The sequence below is a fragment of the Aotus nancymaae genome, unplaced genomic scaffold (assembly GCF_030222135.1).
Source record: "Aotus nancymaae isolate 86718 unplaced genomic scaffold, 86718_ANA_hifiasm-v0.15.2.pri h1tg000049l, whole genome shotgun sequence".
Taxonomy (NCBI): domain Eukaryota; kingdom Metazoa; phylum Chordata; class Mammalia; order Primates; family Aotidae; genus Aotus; species Aotus nancymaae.
In genome coordinates, this window is record NW_026988463.1 from 3,049,252 (window position 1) to 3,068,999 (window position 19,748).

General features: G+C 54.3%; 1 protein-coding gene and 1 long non-coding RNA gene across 4 annotated transcripts; one reads left to right on the top strand and one right to left on the bottom strand.

Moving 5' to 3' along the window:
• Window positions 1–91: 91 nt before the first annotated feature.
• On the bottom strand, window positions 92–11,493 carry LOC105709806 (uncharacterized). Of its 3 annotated transcripts, XR_010337334.1 has the most exons (5): window positions 11,178–11,493; window positions 9,157–9,252; window positions 2,778–5,357; window positions 1,724–1,772; window positions 92–1,627 (listed from the first exon to the last, which is right to left on the bottom strand). It is a non-coding gene; the product is annotated as an uncharacterized LOC105709806 (long non-coding RNA). The 3 variants fall into 3 exon arrangements; XR_010337335.1 differs by lacking the exon at window positions 1,724–1,772 and having other exon boundaries at window positions 97–275; XR_010337333.1 differs by lacking the exon at window positions 92–1,627 and having other exon boundaries at window positions 1,646–1,772.
• Window positions 11,494–11,583: 90 nt separating this feature from the next.
• Window positions 11,584–15,232, top strand: IL32 (interleukin 32). The gene is given in 8 exon segments (XM_012441905.3): window positions 11,584–11,646; window positions 11,750–11,795; window positions 13,106–13,144; window positions 13,283–13,342; window positions 13,710–13,736; window positions 13,904–13,963; window positions 14,704–15,012; window positions 15,014–15,232. Coding segments are annotated over 7 exon segments (555 nt in total). The 5' UTR covers window positions 11,584–11,646; window positions 11,750–11,780; the 3' UTR covers window positions 15,059–15,232.
• The last annotated feature ends 4,516 nt before the right edge of the window (window positions 15,233–19,748 follow it).

Here is a 19,748-nt window from a genome sequence, read left to right on the forward strand (position 1 = left end):
CCCGCGCCAGGGGGCGCCCGTGCGCAGAGACCACGCGTCGGTCACCGCCCCCGTCCTTCCTCCCCGAAGCCGCCAGGGGGCGGTCGGACCCTCCTGAGCCCGGGAGGGGCGGTGAGTAGGGCGGGCCGTGGCGTCACCCGAAGGGAACAGCTGTCTCCCGCCGCGCGCGCTGCCTTAGCAGGACCGTCCTTTTCCGGGAAGAGCCAGCTTTTCTACGAGCGCAGTCCCAGGACTCTCCGCAGCCCCGCCCCGCCTGACCACTGCGTCTGGCGTTCCTGGATCGTTAGAGGACAGGCCTGACTGTGAAGCTGGTGTCTCTCCCACCAGCCCCTCTCCCACCCGCAATTTCTCACCCCTTTCTGCTCCCACGACGCCCTCCTCTAGTCACTACCACATTGGTGGAGACCCGGGACTCAGATCCGAACCCAGCCCAGAGACCACCCATGAGGACCCATGCTCCATATCTTGGGTGGTGGCATCAGTGGCTGGAGGGACCCCAGTAACCTCGTTTCCGCCCTTCCCAGGCCACCCAGCCTGGGCACCTTCCTGGTTCCAGAACTGCCTCCCATTTAATTGGGCACTCTTCTATCCCCAAGAAGCCCTTCCCTGCTTGCACCCTGAAGAGAATAGCGTGGCTCCCATCAACTCAATGCTGGTGGAAAGACGGGGACGAACCCTGGCTCAGGCGCAGTCACTGCCTCCTCAGCACTCCCGGGTGGCCCTAGTTCTAGAGTGAGGGGTGGGTGGAACCTGGGGCCACCTCGTTCACCCTGTCCCCACTCCCCACAGATTGAGGATCTAAATGATTGCTTCTAGAACTATTCTTCTAGACTATTCCACATCAGAATCACTGGGAAATTTAAATTTGCAGATCCCACACCTCACCCTGAATCCTCACTCAGGGTGGGGTCAGGAAACGCGTTTTCACTAGTTGGGGGGATTGTGGGGCCAGCCGCTGGCTGTCTCATGGCATTTCTGTGGCTCTGTGGTGCTCCCCCACCCCAGGACCAATGTCTTCATATCTTCTCTGCAGAGCCACACTGACGGCCTGACCTCCGTGGGTAGAGTCACTTAGGGGCCACTTCCTAGGTTGCCATCCAGCCTCAGTGGCCCCAGTGCTTCCTGGAGCCAAGGCTGTGGGCAGCCACCAGGGAAGGGTTGCCCCAGTTGCTCATACAAACAGATCAGCTTGAGGATGGAAGGAAGGAGGCTTTGGTCAGTTACCTGGGAATTCTGGGCTGCTAGGAAATGATTTGGGCCTCTGTCAGTTTCTTTTCCATGTATGAGGACGGGGAAACTTGTATTTTAGAAGCTTACTCATCCCACTCAGGACAAGAAAAATGAATAGACAGGCCAGGCGCATTGGATCACGCCTATAATTCCAGCACTTTGGGAGGCCAAGGCGGGTAGATCACGAGGTCAACAGATGGAGACCATCCAGGTCAATATGATGAAACCCCGTCTCTACTAAAAATACAAAAATTAGCTGGACGTGGTGGCACAGACCTGTAGTCTCAGCTATTCGGAAGGCTGAGGCAAGAGAATTGCTTGAACCCGGGAGGCGGAGGTTGCAATGAGCCGAGACTGGGTCACTGCACTCCAGCCTGGTGACAGAACGAGACTCTGTCTAAAAAAAAAAAAAAAAAAAAAAGAATAGACAGAAATCCTTCTTCTGAGCATTGATGGACCTGGGGAGAAGTGTGGTGGTGGGAACTGGACCAACCTGAATTTCCTTGCTTTGCAGAAGAAGGAATCCAGGGTTGATGGAGATTCTAAAAAGAAAGAGTTGGGGAGGTTCGGTGGCTCATGCCTGTAATCTCAGCACTTTGGGGGGCCGCGGCAGGCAGATCATTTGAGGTCAGGAGTTTGAGACCAGCCTGGCCAACATGGTGAAACTCTGTCTGCACTAAAAATATTTTAAAAAAATTAGCCCGGCATGGTGGTGCAAGTCTGTAATCCCAGCTACTTAGGAGGCTGAGGCAGGAGAGTCACTTGAACCTGGGAAAGGGAGGTTGCTGTGAGCTCAGAGGCTCACCACTGCACTCCAGCCTGAGTAACAGAGCAAGACTCCTTCTCAAAAAAAAAACCTAAAAATAAAAATAAGAAAAAGAAGAAAGAAGAGTGGGAGGAGGAAGCAGAGAGGAACCCAGAAGTTGGTTATGAGGCACCCAGAGGGGGGACGGCCACTGTGGAATTGAGACTGCCTCATGACTCCATGTAGAGTTCTACAACCTTTAAAGCTTTATGTCTGCTACACAAAAATGTCATGTGAAAGTGATTACTTTTATTTTTTAAATGGTGTCATTTAAAAATGGTATGTTCTCACCTGGTGCGGTGGCTCACGCCTGTAATTCCAGCATTTGGGAGGCCTAGGTGGGTGGATCAACGGAGGTCAGGAGTTCAAGACCAGCCTGGCCAACATGTTGAAGCCCTGTGTCTACTAAAAATACAAAAATTAGCCAGGTGTGATGGCGTGGGCTTGTAATTGCACCTACTCCGGAGGCTGAGGCAGGAGAATTGATTAAACCTGGGAGGCAGAGGTTGCGGTGAGCCAAGATCATGCCACTGTGCTTCAGCCTGGGCGACACAGTGAGACTGCGACTCAAAATAAATAAAATAAAATAAAAAATAAGCCAGGCGTGGTGGCTCATGCCTGTAATCTCAGCTTTTGGGAGGCTGAGGTGGATCACAAGGCGAAGAGATCAAGACCATCCTGGCCAACGGGGTGAAACCCAGACTCTCTCTCTTTTTTTTTTTTGTAAAAATATAAAAATTACCTGGATATGGTGGCAGGCGCCTGTAATCCCAGGTACTCAGGAGGCTAAGGCGGGTGAATTGGTTGAACTCAGGAAGCAGAGATTGCAGTGTGCAGAGATCGCGCCACTGCACATTAGCCTGGGCCACAGAGCAAGACTCGACCTCAGAAAAAAAGGAAAGGAAAAAAATAAAGTAGATGAGTGGTTGTCCATGGAAATGAGGATTGCTGGTGATGTCTCAGAGGGCAGAATTCCTCTCAGGTGATGAACATGTTCTAAAATGGGTGGTGGTGATAGGCACACGGTTCTCTGCTTTGAACTGCACAGCTTAACGAGTAAATTGCATTGCCTGTGAGTTACGTCACCATGAAGCCGTAAAAACGGGGAACGGTCTGGATGGATGACAAGATGCCTTTGGATGTGGCATTTGTGAGAGTCGCGGAGGGGCTAGGGTTGCCGGGCGAGAGACAGTCTCCTGAAGCTGAAGCCTAGAGCGAGACTTTTAGCTGGTGCAGGAGTGGCTTCCTTCTCTTTCCCACTCTACAGTTCAGAGATGGCTCAGGGAAAGATCTGGACTTCCTAACGGTGGAGAGGGGGCTGCACGCCGTGGAATGGACTCCTAAGTGGCAGGCAGGTGACAACCAGTGTCTAGTCCACCCAAGTGAAGATTTTACCAGGGAAGCGTGGTTTCTAGGTTCTGTCTCTCCGGGTCCCCTTTGAGAATAATGGGACACATTGTGTCCGTGCTGGGCTAATTTTTTTTTTCTTTCTATTTTTAGTGCAGACAGAGTTTCACCATGTTGCCCAGGCTGGTCTCAAACTCCTAACCTTGTGATCTGCCCACCTCGGCCTCCCAAAGTGCTGGATTTCATGCGTGAGCCACCACGCCTGGCAGACCCCTGCCCTGTCTGGATGTCGGTGTGGGCAGGGTGTGCTCAACTCCTGTCTCTGCACACCTGCAGGCCCAACACAGAGCAGCGGGGCCCTGGGCCTAGCTTTAATTCCTCTCCAGAAAATGGGTTTGTCTCTTCTACCACATGGTTAGGCTGCAAATTTTCCATTCCTTTACGCTCTGCTTCCCTTTTAAACATAAGTTCTAATTTCAAACCGTCTCTTTGTGAGTGCTTATAACCATATGGTTTCAGGAAAAGATAGGTCACCTGTTGAATGCTTTGTTGCTTAGAAGTTTCTACTACCGGCCAGACTTGGTGGCTTACGTCTGTAAACCCAGCACTTTGGAAGGCCGAGGCGAGTGGATCACGAGGTCAGGAGATCAAGACCATCCTGGCCAACATGGTGAAACGCTGTCTCTACTAAAAATACAGAAATCAGCTGGGCGTGATGGCACGTGCCTGGAATCCCAACTACTTGGGAGGCTGAGGCAGAAGAATCGCTGGAACCAAGGAGTCACAGATACCAGTTATCTGAGATCAGGCCACTGTATTCCAGCCTGGTGACAGAGCAAGACTATCAGAAAGAAAGAAGGAAATAAATAAATAAATAAATAAATTTCTACTGCAAGACATGCTAAATCATCTCTCTCAAGTTCAAAGTTTCACAGGGCAGGGGCCACCAATCTCTTTGCTCTAGCATAGCAAGGGTCTCCTTTACTCCAGTTCCTAGCAAGTTCCTTATCTCCACCTGAGACCCCCTCAGCCTGGACTTAATTCTCCGTATCACCATCAGCATTTGCTCAAAGCCATTCGACAAGTCTCTAGGAAGTTCCAAACTTTCCCACATCCTCCTGTCTTCTTCCGAGCCCTCCAAACTGCTCCAGCCTCTTCCTGTCACCCAGTTCCAAAGTTGCTTCCACATTTTCAGATTATCTTTATAGCAGTGATATTAATTCTCTCTATTGGTACATTTTCACACTGCTATAAAGAATATCTGAGATGGGGTAATTTATAAAGAATAAAGGATTAATTCACTCACAGTTCCAAAAATCCAAGGAGGTCTCAGGAAAACTTACAATCATGGTGGAAGGCAAAGGAGAAGCAAGGCACATCTTACCTGGGGGCAGGAGAGAGAAAGAGGGAGAGAGACAGGAAGCAGGGAACTGCCAAACACTTTTAAAACATCAAACCTCGGCGGGATGTGGTGGCTGACACCTGTAATCCCAGCATTTTGGGAGGCTGAGGTAGATGGATCACCTGAGGTCAGGAGTTCGAGACTAGCCTGGCCAACATGGTGAAACTCTTGTCTCTTTAAAAATACAAAAAATAGCTGGGAGTGGTGGTGTGTGTTGTAATCCCAGCTGCTTGTGAGGCTGAGGCAGGAGAACCCAGGAGGACAATGTTGCAGTGAGCCAAGATTGTGCCATCGTACACCAGCCTGGGCAACAAGAGCAAACTCTGTCTAAAAAAAAAAAATCACATCTGGTGAGAAGTCACTTTGACCAGAACCCGCCCTCATGATTCAGTCACCTCCTCCCAGGTCCCTCCCTTGACACGTGGGGATTACAGTTCCAGATGATATTTGGGTGCGACACGAAGCCAAACCATCTCCATTGCACTCCGGATGTGCTGACCCCTGCGACTTCTGCAAGTGTGGGACATACGACTGCATCATTTGTGGTAGTGGGCACTGCATTCATACTTTCCCCTGAAAGCAACACAATAAAATAACAGTTGCTCCAATGGAATCAGGTGCCTGCCTCCAGGCTTCTCTGACAGGCGGGTACAGGGAGGCAGGGGGTCCAGTAGTGACAGCAGAGAACGTGGCTGCGACGGACGAACCCGGGTTGCAGATGTGGAAGAGCAAGGCCGGGCCCCTGACTTCCTTATGGATAATGGTGCATGGGTCTCGGTGACCTGGTGGGTTGATTGAGGACTAGAGGATTTCAGCCTGGTGCTTCCTTGATCACAGAGCCCGGAAGCACAGAAGCCGGCCCAGGACTCAAGCTCTGCTCCCGCAGGTGACACCTATTTCTTCAAGGGCGCCCTCTACAGGCGCTTCCCCAAGGGCAACATAAAGACCGAGCCAAACGCCCCTCCAGCCCACTGGGCCCAAGTAGCTGGGCTGCCCCGCTCCCACTGCTGGGCCCCGCGCCCTCAGGCCCCCAAAGCAACCCCCGAGTCCGGAACCTGCGATTGTCAGTGCGAGCTCAACCAGGCCTCAGAACCGCAGCCCGCGCCCCGCTCCGCTGCTCCTCCTGCCCCTGCTCGCGCGAGGTGTCGCCTCCCGCTGACGGGGGGCGCATCCCGACGGAACAGCGCCCTCCACGGCCGAGTCACCCGCCGCTGGCCCTGGTTGGGGGTTGTGAGGCGCTGCGGAGGCCCCCTGTCTGTTCCCAGGGACTGAGGCTCCCGCGTGCTAAGCAGGGCGGATCTCTCGCGGAGCGGCGGCGGCGGCGGGAATTGGTCGCCCCTGGCGCTGTGCTCAGCCTCAGCTGGGTCCTGCGCTCCCCGCGCCACCTCCGGAGCCCGCGCCAGGGGGCGCCCGCGCGCAGAGACCACGCGTCGGTCACCGCCCCCGTCCTTCCCTCCCTGTGGCCTCCAGGGGACGGTCGGACTCTCCCGAGCCCGGGGAGGGGCGGCGAGGAGGGCCAGCCCACTGAGTCACACGAAGGAAACGGCTGTCCCCCGCTCTCGCTAACCCCGCAAGACCGTCCTTTTCCGGGAAGAGCCAGCTTTTCTCGGAGACTCTCCGCAGCCCCGCCCCGCCTGCCCACAGTGCCTGGCGCTCCTGGATCCTTTGAACACCGGCCTGACTGCGAAGCTGGGCCCAGCCCCTCTCCCACCTGCTCCCACGATGCCCCCCTATAGTCACTGCCACATTGGTGGGGACCCGAGACCCAGCCTCGGACCCAGCCCAGAGACCGCCCTGAGGACCCAGGTGCCATGTCTTGGGTGGTGGCATCAGTGGCTGGAGGGACGACCCTTGCTCTCCAGACTCCGTTAACCTCGTTTCCAGTCACCCCACTTCCCCCTAAGGCCACCCAGCCTCCCTGGGCCCAGAATTGCCTCCCATTCAACTGGGCACCCTTCTGTTAGGGTCACAGCAAGGCATGTGCATAGACCCCCTCCCCATTCTCCCCTGCTAAGCCGAGCTCATAACAAAAACAGCCTCAAGCCTGGTAAACAGGGCACCAGGATGTGGTCACACCCGGCTCTGAAACTCAGCATGTTAACCCAAGTAAGCAGAATGTCAGTCCCTGAGAACCAAGATGCGGTTTTTCTTAGAATAGCACCCAGCTACCTGCAAACCATCTCTGTAACCCCCATAGTCTGTAAGCCAGGCTGCTGCCTTCACTTCCTGTGCTGAGACAGCCTGGCAGGTTAAAATAAACTTGCTAAACCTGACCCTGGGTCTGTCTCTCCATCCTTTGAGTCAACCTTACACAGTCTATCCCCAAGAAGCCCTTCCCTGCTTGCACCCTGGAAAGAATAGCATGGATCCCATCAACTCAACGCTGGTGGAAAGATGGGGACGAACCCTGGCTCAGGCGCAGTCACTGCCTCCTCAGCACTCCCGGGTGGCCCTAGTTCTAGAGTGAGGGGTGGGTGGAACCTGGGGCCACCTCGTTCACCCTGTCCCCACTCCCCACAGATTGAGGATCTAAATGATTGCTTCTAGAACTATTCTTCTAGACTATTCCACATCAGAATCACTGGGAAATTTAAATTTGCAGATCCCACACCTCACCCTGAATCCTCACTCAGGGTGGGGTCAGGAAACGCATTTTCACTAGTTGGGGGGATTGTGGGGCCAGCCGCTGGCTGTCTCATGGCATTTCTGTGGCTCTGTGGTGCTCCCCCACCCCAGGACCAATCTCTTCATATCTTCTCTGCAGAGCCACACTGACGGCCTGACCTCCATGGGTAGAGTCACTTAGGGGCCACTTCCTAGGTTGCCATCCAGCCCCAGTGGCCCCAGTGCTTCCTGGAGCCAAGGCTGTGGGCAGCCACCAGGGAAGGGTTGCCCCAGTTGCTCATACAAACAGATCAGCTTGAGGATGGAAGGAAGGAGGCTTTGGTCAGTTACCTGGGAATTCTGGGCTGCTAGGAAATGATTTGGGCCTCTGTCAGTTTCTTTTCCATGTATGAGGACGGGGAAACTTGTATTTTAGAAGCTTACTCATCCCACTCAGGACAAGAGAAATGAATAGACAGAATGCCCTTCCATTCTTCTGAGCATTGATGGACCTGGGGAGAAGTGTGGTGGTGGGAACTGGACCGACCTGAATCTCCTCACTTTGCAGAAGAAGGAATCCAGGGTTGCTGGGGAATCTAAAAAGGAAGAATGGGGGAGGGCACGGCGGCTCACATCTGTGATCCCAGCATTTTGGGAGGCTGAGAGGCAGGCGGATCATTTGAGGTCAGGCATTTGAGACCAGCCTGGCCAACATGGTGAAACCCTGTCTCCACTAAAAATAGAAAAACATTAGCCATGCATGGTGGTGGCACACATCTGTAGTCCCAGCTCCTGGGAAGGCTGAGTTAAGAGAATTGCTTGAGGCAGGGAAGTCTTGGCAGCAGTGAGCCATGATCACACCACTGCACTCCACCCTGAGCAACAGATCTGTCTCAAAAAATAAAAATTAAAAAAATTGGCCTGGCACAGTGGCTCACGTCTGTAATCTTAGCACTTTGGGAGGCTGAGGCAGGCAGATCACTTGAGGTCAGGAGTTCAAGACCAACCTGGCCAACACGGTGAAACCTCATCTCTACTAAAAACAAAAATTAGCTTGGCGTGATGACATGTGCCTATAATCACAGCTACTCAGGAAACTCAGACAGGAGAATCACTTGAACCCAGGAGGCGGTGGTTGCAGTGAGCTGAGATCAAGCCACTGCACTCCATTCTGGGCCACCAAGTGAGACTCTGTCTCAAAAGAAAAAAAATTGTCACTTGATACCATTTCAGTCCACTACGATGGCTAGAATTAAAAAGACGCGGAGAATAACCAACGTTGCTGAGGATGTGGAGGAATCAGACCCGCATATACTGCTGCTGGGAATCGAAAACGACACAGACACTGAAGAATAGGCTGCTGTTCCTCAAAAGGTGAAAAACACGTTTCCCATGTAACCCAGCGGTTCTGCTGCTTCACACATATCCAAGAGAACTGAAAACGCACGTGCCACAGAAACTGGCACATGAATGTTCACAGCAGCATTCTATTTGGAATAGCCAAAAAGTGGAAACAACCCAGATGTCCTTCGCGGGATGAATGGAGAAACCGACATGTGGTCTGTCCATACAGTAGATCATGCAGCCAGAAAAAGGAGTGAAGGACTGTCCATGTCACAACACACACGAACCTCGAGGACACTAGGCTCAGTGAAAGAAGCTAGACACAGAAGACCACCTCGTGTATAATTGTACTTATATGAAACGTCAGAGAGAGATGCGTCTATTGAGACAGAAAGTGGATGAGGCTGGGCACAGTGGCTCGTACCTGTAATTCCAGCAGTTTGGGAAGCCAAGGCGGACGGATCACTTGCAGTCAGGAGCTCGAGACGTTCTGATCAATGTTGGAAACAGATGCTCTGTGCTGCAAAGAAAAATCAGCACTGAGACAAAGGATCTTTCAGCAACATAATTTTTACTTCCTGGACTGCAGGAAGGGTACCCTCGCTAGCCATCGGGCCATGAGAGCACAATGGACAAAAGAAATCACACAAATTTGTCCCTTACCCATTTGGGGTCACCCTTACTGTTGTGTCTGATCTCCGTTGGCTGGAGTCAGACCTCAATGTAATCTAAAACCCGACTGGCTAAAAACTTAAAACTTTCTAAACAGGTGAAAGCAGTGGAGAGCTGGGACATGCCTGTGAGCACGTCCAGCACAGATATCCTGGTTAAAGTACAAGGACATAGATTGTACTACGTGCCTGTAAGCGTGGCGTGTCTAACAGCTACATAGGATAGGGCTTAACAAAGTTATTAGCACACCTACTCTTTAACAAGAAAGGCAACATTAAAAGGAACTTTTCTACTTCCTACAACCAACAAGGTGAAACCCCATCTCCACTAAAAATACAAAAATTATCTGGGCATGGTGGCACGTGCCTGTGGTCCCAGCTACTCGGGAGGCTGAGGCAGGAGAATTGCTTGAACCCAGGAGGCGGAGGTTGCGGTGAGCCGAGATCGCGCCATTGCACCCCAGCCTGGACAACAGAGCAAGACTCCATCTCAAGAAAGAAAAAAATAATAAAAAGTAGATGAGTGGTTGTCCATGGAAATGAGGATTGCTGGTGATGTCTCAGAGGGCAGAATTCCTCTCAGGTGATGAACACGTTCTAAAATGGGTGGTGGTGATAGGCACACGGTTCTCTGCTTTGAACTGCACAGCTTAACGAGTAAATTGCATTGCCTGTGAGTTACGTCACCATGAAGCCGTAAAAACGGGGAACGGTCTGGATGGATGACAAGATGCCTTTGGATGTGGCATTTGTGAGAGTCGCGGAGGGGCTAGGGTTGCCGGGCGAGAGACAGTCTCCTGAAGCTGAAGCCTAGAGCGAGACTTTTAGCTGGTGCAGGAGTGGCTTCCTTCTCTTTCCCACTCTACAGTTCAGAGATGGCTCAGGGAAAGATCTGGACTTCCTAACGGTGGAGAGGGGGCTGCACGCCGTGGAATGGACTCCTAAGTGGCAGGCAGGTGACAACCAGTGTCTAGTCCACCCAAGTGAAGATTTCACCAGGGAAGCGTGATTTCTAGGTTCTGTCTCTCCGGGTCCCCTTTGAGAATATAATGGGACACATTGTGTCCTAGCTGAAGTCCTCACCCCAGGACCTCAGAATGTGCCCTTATTTGTAAACAGGGTCATTATGGAGGTGATGAAGTGACAATGAGGACACTGGGGTGGACCCTACTTCAATATGACTGGTGTCCTTATGAAAAGGGGAAGTGTGGACAGTCATACCCAGAGAGAACATGATGAAGATGAAGATGGCCATGTACAAGGGCAGGAGAGAGGCCGGAACAGGATCCCAGCTCCACGCCCTCAGAAGGACGCAGCACTGCCCACCCTGACCTTGGACTTCCAGCCTGCAGACTGTGCGATGTCTTGAGTCAGGGCCGCTTGTGCTACTGTCTTTGGGCAGCCCCAGGAAGCCATCCCGATGTCAAGGCTGTGGTTGTGCTCAGCTGGGGGGGCTTGGCCACCAGGGTGGGGCATGAGGCCCAGCCAGGCTGGTGGGTCAGAATCTGTGGGGCTAGAGAAGCCGGCAGGGGAGCCTCAGGATTGCTGGGACCAGTGACCTTCGGCCCCTTCCGGCCTTGCATTGGCCCAGAAGGGGTCAGGAGAGCCTGGCCAGCCAAGCTCAGACGGTCAGCAGGATGCCTTGCACCCTGCAGAGGGTCCTATCTTGTCCCGCAGGTAGATCTGCATCCCCACTAGCCGCCCCTCCGACCTGCACAGGCCCCCGCCCTCCAGGGCCTCCTTTTAGGTCTGGCAGGTCCTGCCTCCTCCTCACCCAGAAGCTTCTCTGGCCCTCTGGAGTCAGGGCACACCTCATGCAAGGACAGGGTCCACATTCCTTTGTCCTTGGACTCCACTTGGCCGAGGTCTCCTTCCTGGGCTCCGGGAGTTTCCCCAGCCTGCTTTCCCAAGTCTGGACTTTTCCTCTGTCCCTCCTCGTCTCAGGCTGGCAGGGTGGGGGAAGCAACCCATTCCTGGGCTCAGAGAATCCCACCCCAGCTCAGAGGGTGCAAGACCGCAGCCAGGTAGGGACTTCATCCCTCCCAGGGACTCCAGACCACTGTCTCTCTCAGGTAAGTCTCTATCTCTGTCTGTCTCTGTGTCTGTCTCTTTTTCAGCCACTCAGCCCGGCCTCCGCCCTGGGAGAGGCTCCACCCATTACTCTCCCTCCACCAATAAAAGCAGCTGAGTTCGTGCTAGACTGGGTAGAGAAGGCAGCTGTCAGTGGTGCTGGGTCAACCCAGGTGGGGAGCTGGGGAGCTGGGGAGCTGGGGTCTCTGAAGGTGAGGACCCTCTGGGGAGGAGGGTGCTTCTCTGACACCTTTCCTCACACCTGTCACTCACCAGCAGGTCCTGGCTCCTGGAACTCTTGGCCGCCATGTGCTTCATCAAGGTGAGCGAGAGGCTGCGTGTGCTTTTGTGGAGTTGTCTGAAAAAACACCGTAAGGTCGTGTGTGCCCTTAGTATTTCCCAGCTGCCTGTGTGTGAGGCTCAGTCAGGGGCGCCGAATGACAGGACAGCGATGGGATGAAGGTATCATTGGAGGCGCTGGAGAAGGGCAGGGGTGCAGATGAGAGGAAGCACCAGGCCCAGGAGCCCCTCACAGCCCAGAGAGCCCGGGGCAGGGGCGGGCAGAGCTCTCCTGGAAACCGCTCAGAGAATGCTCCTCTCAGGAGCTGGCTCAGCTGGGCAGGCCTGAAAGCAGGGCGCGGATATGGACCTGGGTGTGTCTTCCTCCTTTCCTGGGTCCCCTCCCACTTCCCGTCCTCTACCCCTGCCCCACCCCAAATTCGAGGCCCACCAGACCCTCCAGGGAGCTCTGTGTCCCGTGACAATGGGATTTTCCAGGCTGTGGCCTGGCCCAGGTTCAAGACAGGGACCCGGAAGATACGTGGCTCCCACAGGCCGGCACGTGGATGTTTTCGCCGTGTCATGGAAAGTGGGGCTGGCGGGATGGGACCATCACTGCCTCCAAGTGTGCAGACAGCTGCCCTGCCCAGAACACCTCCCAGGCCCTGTGCAATCTGTGGTGACACTCACCACTCTGCAGTGGGGGAAGCCGGGCATGTCACCCCCGACTAGGGCCTTCACATGGGGGCTCAGCGGGGAGTCTGTGGGGTGCCTCCTGCCTCTGCGGGTGCAGCCACATGTCTGCAGGAAGGAATGGCCCGGGCACTGTGGGTGCAGGTTGGCAGTTGGAAAGAGTGGCAGGCTGTAGGGTGGACCTACCTGGCACCCCTGAATCTTAATCAGCTCCTCAGAGAGGAATGGCCACTGTGACCTCCCTAAAAGTTTTTTCATGGCCACCTCTCACCTGGGACCACAGTGGTTGTGGGAATCCCAGCTGAGCCAGCCTGTTCCAGGGCAGCGTCCATCCCCCCGTGTGTGTGTGTGGAGGAGGATGTGTGTGCAGGGAAGATACCCCAGGGTCACGCAGGTCCTGCTCTTGGAAGGGTCACCCAGGCCTATGCGGGCCCTGCCTCTGGGCCTGCCCAGCTGAGCTGGCTCCTGAGAGGAGAGCCCTGCCTGCCCCTGCCCTGGGCTCTCCGGGCTGTGAGGGGCTCCTGGGAGTGGTGTCTCCTCTCATCCCGCACCCCTGCCGTGAGTGAGTGAGTGTGTGTGTGTGTGTGTGTGTGTGTAACTTCTCTTGGGGGAAAGGGCAAGGTTACACATGGGGCCTGAGTGTCACCATTATTTCTGCAGAGCCAGTCTGATGACATTAAGAAACTGAATGCTGAAATGGTAATGCTTTTCCCCACGTCTGCTCAGGGGTGGGGGGTCTGGGTCTTAGTCTGTGACACTGAGGACACTGTGGACCACCTGGGACCCGGGAGGGACAAGGATCAGGCCCTTTGATGCCAACTCTGCCTCTCTTCACAGCATCAGTTGGTAGACGAATTTACTGATAAAATAAAAGATGAGGAATCAGAACCTGAAAAGGTGGGTGGATTTTCCCTCAATCGCCAGGTCAGATGTCTCCGCCCTCAGGCTCTCCTCACTGTGGGGAGCTCAGGGTGAGAAGGATGAAGAGGGACCCGCAGGCTCCCTCATCCCTTACCCTGGGCAAAGGCTTGCACCTGGGTGGCAGTGAGTGCACGGGTGGGGATCTGGACCCCCAGGGAGACTAAGGGAGGCATCCAAGCCCCGGGGCTCCTTGAGGAAATGGCAGGGGTGGCAGATGTGGCCTGGGACCCTGCAGGACCCAGTTTGGGGTGTGTGGGAGCTGAGGACTGGCTGGGCGTGAGGACTGACTGGTGTTGAGTGCAGGGGAGGCTGGGCCTGGAACCATGTGCTTTGTTCCTTACAGGTGAAGTCGAGCATGAATGATCTGGAGGTGAGCCATGGCCTCCCCGTCCACCAAGCTTAGTCCCTGGGTCTTAGGCTCCACAGGTTACTAGGTCTGGGCGCTGGGTCCCCTTGGGAATCAGCCTGGAGCAGTGGGGGCCACAGTGGGGAGGGGCGGCAGGAGCAGCCTGAGCACCTGTGTCCTCCTCTCCCCAGGACAAGTGCAAAGAGAAGATTTTGGACACTGTGAAGAATTGTTACCAGGGACAGCACCCGGTGAGTATCAGGCACCCATCTGTGTGCCTTTCCTCCCTTCACCTTTGCCCTGTTTTTTTTTTCTTCTGACACGGAGTCTCACTTTGTCACCCAGGCCAGAGTGCAATGGAGCAATCTGGGCTCTCTGCAACCTCCCTCTCCCAGGTTCAAGTGATTCTCCTCCCTCAGCCTCCTCAGTAGCTGGGAGTACAGATGCGCACCACCATACCGGGCTAAATTTTAGTTTCTATTTCTAGTGCAGACAGGGTTTCACCATGTTGTCCTGGCTCGTCTTGAACTCCCAACCTTCTGATCTGCCTGTCTTGTCCTCCCAAAGTGCTGGGATTTCATGTGTGAGCCACCGCACCCGGCAGACCCCTGCCCTGTCTTGATGTTGGCGTGGGCAGGGTGTGCCCAGCCCTGGAGCTGAGGGTGGAGGGCTGGGAGTGACAGCCGAGCTGGGACCTGCCCCCAGCCTCCTCCGGCACACAGCGGCAGAGCCCTGCCTTCAACTCAAGGCCCGATGGGGGCCCTGGCCTGGTGACCAAGCAGACACAGCCATTGTGTCACTGCCGTGGAGGGGAGTGGAGAGGAGGGGACTCTGGGAAAAGTCCCTCCTGTCCATGGGGCTGTGGCTGCAAAACCAACACCTGTGGGCTTCCATCTCCCAGACTCAGGAAAAGGCTGAGAGGCCCGGGTGTGGCCAGGGCTGGGGCTGACACCCCGACCTGCAGTCCCTGAATGGTGCCTCCATTCCACAGGAGCTCACTCCTCTACTTGAAAAAGAAAGAGATGAATTACGGCGCAGAAGCAACAGACCCCCTGTTCTGGAAGTTGAGGATCCCGAAACTGAGGAGCCCAAGGAGAGCTTTTGTGACAAGGTCATGAGATGGTTCCGCGCCATGTTGCAGCGGCTGCAGACGTGGTGGCAGAAGTTTGTGGCCTGGGTGAAGGAGATGGCGGCGGCCGTGGTCCGTAAAGTGAAGGCCCTCTGGGAAGTGTTTGAGAGTTTCTGCCACTCTCTGGCAGAGCTCCTCAGGTCCTTCTGCAGTACTGAGAAACCCCACGGAGGGGACGGAGGAGCTGTCAGCCGAGAAGTGCTCTGAACTCCAGTGAAGCTTCTGATGCCACTTTTGCCCTCCCCTCACCTCGAACCCACCCTGACCCCTCCTTCAGCTCTGCTGTGCCCTGCCCCCCTCCCACGCACCCAACCCCGCTGCCTTGCGATCCTGCTGCAGCTCTGACCTGGCACTGTCACGATGGCATGTTAATAAAACTTTCTTAAACTTACCTGGCAGAGGAGATACTATGATCGCAAAGGTGGTTTTCCCAGGACAAGGCTCATTCGTTGCTGTATTAGTCCGTTTTCACACTACTGTAAAGAATGCCTGAGACTGGGTAATCATAAAGGAAAGAATTTTTTTTTTTCTTTTTTTGAGACGAAGTTTCGCTCTCGTTACCCAGGCTGGAGTGCAATGGCGCGATCTCGGCTCACCGCAACCTCCGCCTCCTGGGTTCAGGCAATTCTCCTGCCTCAGCCTCCCGAGTAGCTGGGATTACAGGCACACGCCACCATGCCCAGCTAATTTTTTGTATTTTTAGTAGAGACGGGGTTTCACCATGTTGACCAGGATGGTCTCAATCTCTTGACCTCGTGATCCACCCGCCTCGGCCTCCCAAAGTGCTGGGATTACAGGCGTGAGCCACTGCGCCCGGCCGAGGAAAGAATTTTAATTGACTCACAGTTCCACATGGCTGGGGAGGCCTGAGGAAACTTACAATCACTGGGGAAGGTGAAAGAGAAGCAAGGCACGTTCTGCATGGCATCAGGAGAAACAAGGCGTTGGGAACTACCAAGCACCTTTTTTTTTTTTTTTTTTTTGAGATGGAGCGTTGCTGTGTGCAATAGGGTGATCTTGGCTTACCGCAACCTCTGCCTCCCAGGCTCAAGTGATTCTCCTACCTCAGCCTGTGGAGTAGCTGAAATGAGCCTGGCTGATGTTGTTGCTTTAGCACTGATGGGGCTTCACCATGTTGGTCAGGCTGCTCTGACCAACGTGATCTCTTTGACTCCGTGTCTCACATCCAGGGCACGCTGATGAAGGGGTGGTTCCCAGGGCCTTGGGTCCAGCCCCTACAGCTGCTTTCATGAGCTGGTGTTGAGCACCTGGGCCTTTTCAGGCACAGGGTACAAGCTCTTGGTGGATCTACCATTCTGGGGTCTGGAGGACAGTGGTCCTCTTCTCACAGCTCCAGTAGGCAGTGCCCCAGTGGGGACTCTGTGTGAGGGCTCCAAGCCTGCATTTCCCCTCTGCATTGCCCTAGTAGCTGTTCTCCATGAGAGCCCCGCCCCTGCAGCCGACTTCTACCTGGGCGTGCAGGCACTTCCATACATCCGCTGAAATCTAGGCGGAGGCCCCCAAAGCTCAACTCCTGTCTTCTGCACACCTGCAGGCCCAACACCATGTGGAGGCTGCCAAGGCTTGCGACCGGCACATTCTGCAGCAACGGCCTGAGCTGTACCTTGGCCCTCTTGAGCCACGGCTGGAGCTGGAATGGCTGGGACACAGGCCGCCGTGTCCCAACGCTGCACGGAGCAGCAGGATCCTGGGCCTAACTTGAATTTCTCTCCAGAAAAATGGGTTTTTCTTTTCTACCATACGGTCAGGCTGCAAACTTTCCAATCTTTTACAGTCGGCTTCCCTTTTAAATGTAAGTTCTAATTCTAAACCATCTCTTTGTGAGTGCATAGAACCATACAGTTTCAGGAAAAGACAGATCACGTGTTGAATGCTTTTCTGCTTAGAAATTTCTACTGCTGGTGGGGAGCGGTGGCTCACGCCTGTAATCCCAGCACTGTGGGAGGCCGAGGTGGGTGGATCACGAGGTCAGGAGATTGAGACGAAACCATCTTGGCCAACATGGTGAAACCCTGTCTCTACTAAAACCACAAAAAGTAGGCCAGGTGCAGTGGCTCACACCTGTAATCCCAACACTTTGGGAGGTCGAAGTGGGTGGATCACCTGAGGTCAGGAGTTCAAGACCAGCCTCAGCAACGTGGAGAAACCGTCTCTACTAACAATACAAAATTAGCCAGACAAGGTGGTCCATGCCTGTAATCTCAGCTACTCGGGAGGCTGAGGCAGGAGAATTCCTTGAACCCAGGAGGCGGAGCTTGTTGTGAGCCAAGATCTTGCCACTGCACTCCAGCCTGGGCAACAAGAGCGAAACTTCATCTCAAAGCAAAAAAACAAAACAAAATAAAAATTAGCTAGGTGTGGTGGCACATACCTGTCATCCCAGCTACTCGGGAGGCTGAGGCAGGAGAATCACTTGAACCAGGGGCTGCGAGGTTGCAGTGAGCCGAGATCATTCCACTGCACTCCAGCCCACCCCTGCCCTTCAAAAAAGAAATTTCTACTACAAGACAAGCTAAATCATCTCTTTCAAGTTCAAAGTACCACAGGGCAGGGGCAAAATGCTACCAATCTCTTTGCTCTAGCATAGCAAGGTCTCCTTTACTCCAGTTCCTAGCAAGTTCCTTATCTCCACCTGAGACCCCCTCAGCCTGGACTTAATTCTCCGTATCACCATCAGCATTTGCTCAAAGCCATTCGACAAGTCTCTAGGAAGTTCCAAACTTTCCCACATCCTCCTGTCTTCTTCCGAGCCCTCCAAACTGCTCCAGCCTCTTCCTGTCACCCAGTTCCAAAGTTGCTTCCACATTTTCAGATTATCTTTATAGCAGTGATATTAATTTTCTCTATTGGTACATTTTCACACTGCTATAAAGAATATCTGAGATGGGGTGATTTATAAGGAAAAAAGGATTAATTGACTCACAGTTCCACAAAACTGAGGAGGCCTCAGGAAACTTACAATCATGGTTGAAGGTGAAGGGAAAGCAAGGCATGTCTTACATGGTGGCAGCTAAGAGACAGAGAGAGGGAGAGAGAGAGCAGGGAACTGCCAAACAGTTTTAAAATATCAGATCTCATTAGAACTCACTCAGTTTCACCAGAACAGCAGGGGGAACCTGCCCCCATGATTCAGTCACCTCCTCCCGGGTCCCTCCCTTGACACGTGGGGATTACAGTTCCAGATGATATTTGGGTGCGACACGAAGCCAAACCATCTCCATTGCACTCCGGATGTGCTGACCCCTGCGACTTCTGCAAGTGTGGGACACACGACTGCATCATTTGTGGTAGTGGGCACTGCATTCATACTTTCCCCTGAAAGCAACACAATAAAATAACAGTTGCTCCAATGGAATCAGGTGCCTGCCTCCAGGCTTCTCTGACAGGCGGGTACAGGGAGGCAGGGGGCCCAGTAGTGACAGCAGAGAATGTGGCTGCGACGGACGAACCCGGGTTGCAGATGTGGAAGAGCAAGGTCAGGCTCCTGACTTTTTTTTTTTCTTTTCTTTTTTTTGAGACAGAGTTTTGCTCTTGTTGCAATGGCACAATCTTGGTTCACCACAACCTCTGCCTCCCGGGTTCAGGCAATTCTCCTGCCTCAGCCTCCGGAGGAGCTGGGATTACAGGCATGGACCACCACACCCAGCTAATTTTTTGTGTTTTTAGTAGGGAAGGGGTTTCTTACGTTGGTCAGGCTGGTCTCGAACTCCTGCCCTCAGGTGATCCACCTGCCTTGGCCTTTCAAAGTGCTGAAATTATAAGTGTGAGCCATCACACCCAGCGGCCCCTGACTTTCTTATGGATAATGGTGCATAGGTCTCCGTGCTCTGGTGGGTTGGTTGAGGACTAGAGGATTTTAGCCCTGGTGCATCCTTGATTACAGAGCTGGAAGCACAGAAGCGGCTCCCTGACCACCACCCCTGGGCCTGCGGCGGGAGGGGACTTTGGGGCCCCTTTTTTCTTGTCATGGTTCCCTCTTCTGCCCTCATCCCTCTGGCAGGGCTGGGGCCACTAAATCACCTTGGTTTTCTCCCAAGATCAGAGGCCCCAGGGGCTGGGGCGGAAGGGGACTCAGGAGCCTCCCACTGGGCCCTAGTTTCAGGGAAGAGGCAAGAAGGCAGGGGTTAGATCTCTGGGCCTGAGGCCTCACCACCCTGCAGTTAGTTGCAGAGCCTGGAACAGCCAGAAGAAACTCCTGGGAGGGCACCTCTCACCATTTCGGAGGCCATGCTCTCACAGTCCTGCAGAGGCTCCTCCACTTCCTGCCTCTGCTGACTCACAGAGACCAGCCTCTCCCACTCAGGGGAGGCTTGGCAACCACCAGCAGCTGCTGAAAGAAAGATGGGGCTGGGGGCCCTGGCCTAGCCTGTCCCGTCCCATCCTGGGGTTCCATGACCCTGGCCTTCGGTCTGAGCAGGAAGGAGGGGGAAATGGGCCATGGTCTGGGGAGGAGCCAGCATTCGCAGGGGAGGCTCCCTGAGCAGCTGTCCCAGGGCTGAGCCCACTGTCTGGAGGGGCGCTGGTGTGTTTGAGGATGTGAAGGGCTTGGGGACCAGGAACATTCCTGGGGGTCAGTATGCCCCTCCCTGGTCTGGCCCTTTTCACACTGCTCTAGAGAATACTTGCGACTGGGTAATGTGTGAAGAAAAAAGGTTGCACTCTTGAGTTTTGGAACAAGCACTCCCTGGGCCCAGCCTAGAGCCCAGTAGGGGAGACAGCTGGACAGTGACCCTGACATTCACCTTAAGGGACCCTGGTCACCCCAAGGGGCCCTGCTTGCTTCCAGCCCCTGTCCCAGCAGCTCCTGCAGGGCTAGGAAAGGTGACCAGGAAGAAGGGTGTCACCAGGCTCTCTGGGCCCTGCTGTCCCCAGCCTTCCTGAGGAAA